At 42.9% G+C, this 4,739-nt stretch overlaps 1 protein-coding gene and 1 long non-coding RNA gene across 2 annotated transcripts; one reads left to right on the top strand and one right to left on the bottom strand.

Annotated features, from left to right (window-relative positions):
* Nucleotides 1–973: 973 nt before the first annotated feature.
* On the bottom strand, nt 974–1,729 carry LOC106302327. The gene has a single exon (XM_013738859.1). It carries the CDS (start codon nt 1,727–1,729, stop codon nt 974–976), a length of 756 nt encoding a protein of 251 aa, XP_013594313.1.
* A 972-nt stretch (nt 1,730–2,701) lies between these two features.
* On the top strand, nt 2,702–4,435 carry LOC106305184. Its single transcript, XR_001262930.1, has 7 exons — nt 2,702–2,816; nt 2,906–2,990; nt 3,246–3,335; nt 3,414–3,598; nt 3,684–3,919; nt 4,031–4,147; nt 4,226–4,435. It is a non-coding gene; the product is annotated as an uncharacterized LOC106305184 (long non-coding RNA).
* Nucleotides 4,436–4,739: the final 304 nt, after the last annotated feature.

Below are 4,739 nucleotides of genomic sequence, written 5' to 3'. Positions count from 1 at the left end.
CATATGGTTACAAGATCTACTGAGCGAGGTGACAAAGAAACCGGTTGAGAGAGTTGCTATCATGTTCAATAATCAGTCTGCAATTGCGCTCACAAGAAACCCAGTATTTCATGGCAGAAGTAAGCATATCCATTCAAGATATCACTTTATAAGGGAGTGTGTTGAGAAGGGATTAGTAAAGGTTGAACATGTATCAAGCGACAAGCAAAAGGCTGATATATTGACTAAGTCTTTGGGAAGAATCAAATTCAAGGAAATGAAGAAGCTCATAGGAATGCAAGACTTCTTCATAGGAATGCAAGATTTGGAGAAGAAAGATTTCAAGCTTAAGGGGGAGAATGTTGAGATAAACTTGAAATCTAAATAAACTTGAGGAGCAAGTTAAAAGGCCTAATCCTATTATGTTTGGGAGTTATAATATATTTAGTAGTTATCTAGATATGTTTATCTAATAGGATTAGGAAGTTATAATCTCTATATAAGGAGATGTCAAAGTGTGACATAACTAGAGAGTTTTAGAGATTGAGAATTGTGTGAGCTTAAGTTTTTGAGTGAGTTTTCTTAAGCATTAATAAAGAAGAGTGAGTTCTTTATATTGAGTTATCTTTCGATCTCTGAAACAATATTCTGGCTTGTCATCCTCTGCGCGTTTGGGTCGGGCTCCGGCCTTGTCTTGATTCTTCTGAGCCTTCTTTTCTTTGTTTTTGCTCCAGCTCTTGGTGTTGTTTAGCCTAGGCTTGGGAAGCTCGACGTTGACTGTTCCATTTTCGTAAGATGAGAAGAGGGCATCGACCAGATGCCTGCAGTTTCTCATATCGTACGCCTTGGACTTATGGTAGCTGCACCATAGGTTTGGCTCAGTCGAGCCAGGATTTGAAGTTGAAGGCGCCGAAGAGGTTTGCGGCTTCTCGTCGTTCTCCCAGACGTTCCAACCTTTCTTGCGCACGACGACAGTCGATCCCGGGGGCGGGTTTTAATCTTCGACAACATAGACGAAGCTTTTCTGCTGATTACATTTGTTGCCAGTGGCGTGCTGTCGGGGTTCTTGGTGTGCCTCAGAAGCTTTTGGAGCAGTCATCAGTTTAGCGGCCACATTCATTTTCTTGAGTATCGCTGATGTGTCTTCTTCCATTCGGAATAAGTTGTTCGATCTCGCGATAGCATCCTGAAGCGATTTGGTGGGGTTTCTGTAGAGATCCTCGCGAAACAGGGACTTGAAGTAGAGGGTGTTCACCAACGCATCAATGACGATGTTTTCGGGGACATGCACCTTTGAAGCGACAGCTTTGAACTTTTCCATGTAGTCACGGAGGCTCTGGTTTGCTCCCTGAGATAGGTTCCAAAGGTCGGATAGGGTCGCTCCTTGTCTCGTAAACATGATGTACTGCTTGAGGAATGCGGACGTCAAGTCGTGAAATTCGTTGATGGAGTCTCGTTCCAATCCAGTGAACCACCCGAGATCTGGTCCTTGAAGACTCTCGACGAAGAGCCGACAATAGCCAGCGTCTCTTTCCTCATCGGTAAAGTTAGTTCGACCCAGCGCGATGTTGAAAGTGGTGATATGGTCAGTCGGTTCTGCCTTTCCGGCAGAAGTCAGAAGGCGGATTTTCTCGGCTGGTCGGTACCGTACGTCGGTGATTCGCCGGAAAAAGGGGGTTTTTAGGGTTTCGGCGAGGACGCGTTCAATCAACAGCGCCGAAGTAGGTCCTTCGAGCAACCGGTCTTTCATGTCCAGGAACGACTGCTTAAGCTCGGCGAGTTCCCGGACGGTGACGAGATCTACGCCGCCGGGTGTTTGAACCTGGACGGCGTTTGTGTTCGTCGTGTTTTCTTCGCCGGCTGTTCGCTAAGTGTCAAACAGCTGTTTTCGGACTGTCGTAGCCGGATCTCCTGAGTTTCCGGCCAAAGGAGCCAAGATGGCGGCGATGGCGGCGAGTTGCTCGGTCGTCACCTTCTGGACGGCGTCTTGCTGCGCCATCCTCTCGAGTATGGTGTCTGCGAAGGCCGCTGCTGTCGGAGCGCCTTCAGTCGTAGGTGACTCGTCGTCGGACGGCGAATCGGATCGAGCCATGATCTTTGCTGACGCTACTTTGTCTGCCCCAAGATGGGCGCCAACTGTTTGAACCGAGACTGTCGATAAACTAGTAAAGAGAAAATGACGAGTTCTCGTCGGTGGGTCAAGACAAAGACGTGTTTTATTAGATCAAGTGAATGTTCAGTCGTGTTACAAGGAGGGGAAAACAAAGAAATGGACCGGCGAAAGCTGGTTCGCCGAAGAATACAAGTCGACGAGAATAGAGAAATGAAACCCTAGTTTCTAGCCGAAAGTATGTGATGTAGAAATTTGCGGATCCTTTGATCGTTGCCTTTCCCTCTCCTTTTATAGACGCGTTCTCGTTAACCTAATTTGCCGTGACTTAATGGGCCTCCTCGACGATTGGGCCGAGGTGTCGGGCCGCTAATTCGAGTCGCCGAGCCGACAACTTCCGGTTGCTCGCTTTGTTGGCTAAAAACAGTCTAGAGTCGAGCCGTTGCTGGCTCGCGAGTCGACGAGCCGAGTTTCTTTGTGTGATCATGTGTTTGGGCAATTATCTTGTGGGCCTTTTGGGAAGGCCAGGCCCCATACCCAACAACAATCTTCTTCACAACATCTTTCTTAAAACCGATTCAAGCTCTCGACTGCCTCTAGACGGCCGTCGTTCACGGAAGTCCACCTTCGTTGAGATTGCCGAGACTATAAACCCCGTCCAACAAAGATATTCATGTTTCGTACGAATGAACAATTGATGTTACTCGCACGAACAGAAGATTATCAGGTATGATTCAATAACAAACCCAACCGTTGCTTCTCTCTTACCAATTTATTTTGAAAAAAAACTAACCTCCTGCGACTGTTAAATTGCAGATATTGTTGGCGAATTAAGGGGCATCAAAACCATCTGGAACAATGAAACCCATAACGTTATAATGGAGATCCTAAGAATTGAGAGGTATGGAACACCTGAACCATTTTATGTACGTAAATTGGATTCATAGATGTAGCTTTTGTTTTTAGCATGTTTCATCACAGAACACCTAACTAAGTTCTGTGATCACGTGAAATCCCAACTAATAAAACTTTGATTAATAAGACTTAGCTATGTTGCTTCTAACATAAAAAATCAATAATGATGTGTATGCTCTTCTTTACATATCCTACATGCTTATAACTGATATTAATGATGAGTTTGGATCATCAAAACTAGGATGAGAATGAGAAAGCAAGCTTTCCATGAAGAGTTTCAGAGAAAAAAAGGAATAGTTTGTAATAAAGATACAACCCCGCACAACTTATGGTAATGTGTTAGGATTTTTGCCAAATGTGTTAGGATTTTTGCCATAACACAGCTTACTAAATTTTTTTTTGGAAACAGGAAGCATCTGTTGAAGACATAAATGCTAGATCACTGCCACAAAACTTAAAGGATTTAGTACGCAGAACCTACACTTTCAAGTTAAAGCTGTTCGAATTCAACTTCTCTTCTAAACATCAGTCTTTTACCATAGCAAGAATCTTTGATGACAATGAACGTCAGCCCCTGAAAACTTTGCGGTACATGTATGTGCCACCCATTGTCTATATGTGTACTCGTCTCACTCTATTTAGTTCTCCGTTTTTTTTTTTTTGAATTGTCTATGCACAGAGAGGAACCATTGCTCTGGAGCTGTGAAAACTAAGGCCTCCATTGTGCGACCAGAGAAGCCCCTAAGACCAACGGTGGGATTGATGTTGTTGGGATGGTTGAAGGAACTGCAGCTGCCACTCCAACTTTACCTGCTCACATGGAATTAAGGCTGACATGATTCCTCTTCCTGAAGAGGTGTGCGCTGGGAATTCCATTGACTATAAGACAGATGTTGGAAAAGAACAGTATGAAAAGTAAGTCATTCTGAAACTAATATTACATATCCACCACATCGTGTGCATCAAATATATTGCTCTATGAATTCCTCTTACATTTTCTGTCCTGTCACTTTTATCTTCCTGCAGGTTGGTTGGGGATGACACAAACTAGACTGTCTCTTCATCTAAGCTTCTTCATGCACAGAAAATAGAACCTCTTATCGTTCTGAGCTCAACTGATACGTTATCACATCTGAACCTCAGGTCAACGTATAAAAATCTATATAAAGTTACTCTTTAAGTTGTCCATTCTAATTGTTGTTGTTCTATTATTGATTACAGATAATAGAGTTCCTCTGTACGCCAAAGTTACTGGAATTCAGGCAAATTCAGGCAGAGAAATGATGGTGTTATATTGGTTGCTCAAAATGTTCGAAGAAGCTCCAGCGAAATGTTGTGTCTGAGACACCCCGCAAATGTTTGAGACAAACGACTGTTGTTAGTTTATTTCACTATGTATCTCTACAGACTCAGAGGTTTGTATTGACAAGCGTTTTCATAGAAGAACAATATGCATTTACAAAACATCTTCCTTATTGTTTTCTCTTTTTTTAACAAATCCTTATTGTTTTCATATCGTTACAAACATTGAATACGTTCCTGCAATTCTTCTGTGGTTTTTTCTTCATGGGTCTACATTCCCGTCACTAGAAATATATAAAAATTACAAATATATAATCCAAATGTTAACACAGCCCGCATGTAGCAAAAAATTTCTTTAAAAAAAATATGTACTCATGTATAGGCCCGTCTCAGTTGTAGATGGGGCCCTGTGCTGAAAAAAAAATTTGGGGCC

Source organism: Brassica oleracea, chromosome C7 (assembly GCF_000695525.1).
Source record: "Brassica oleracea var. oleracea cultivar TO1000 chromosome C7, BOL, whole genome shotgun sequence".
In the NCBI taxonomy this organism is placed as follows: Eukaryota; Viridiplantae; Streptophyta; class Magnoliopsida; order Brassicales; family Brassicaceae; genus Brassica; species Brassica oleracea.
This window is presented reverse-complemented; position numbering and strand designations above follow the sequence as displayed.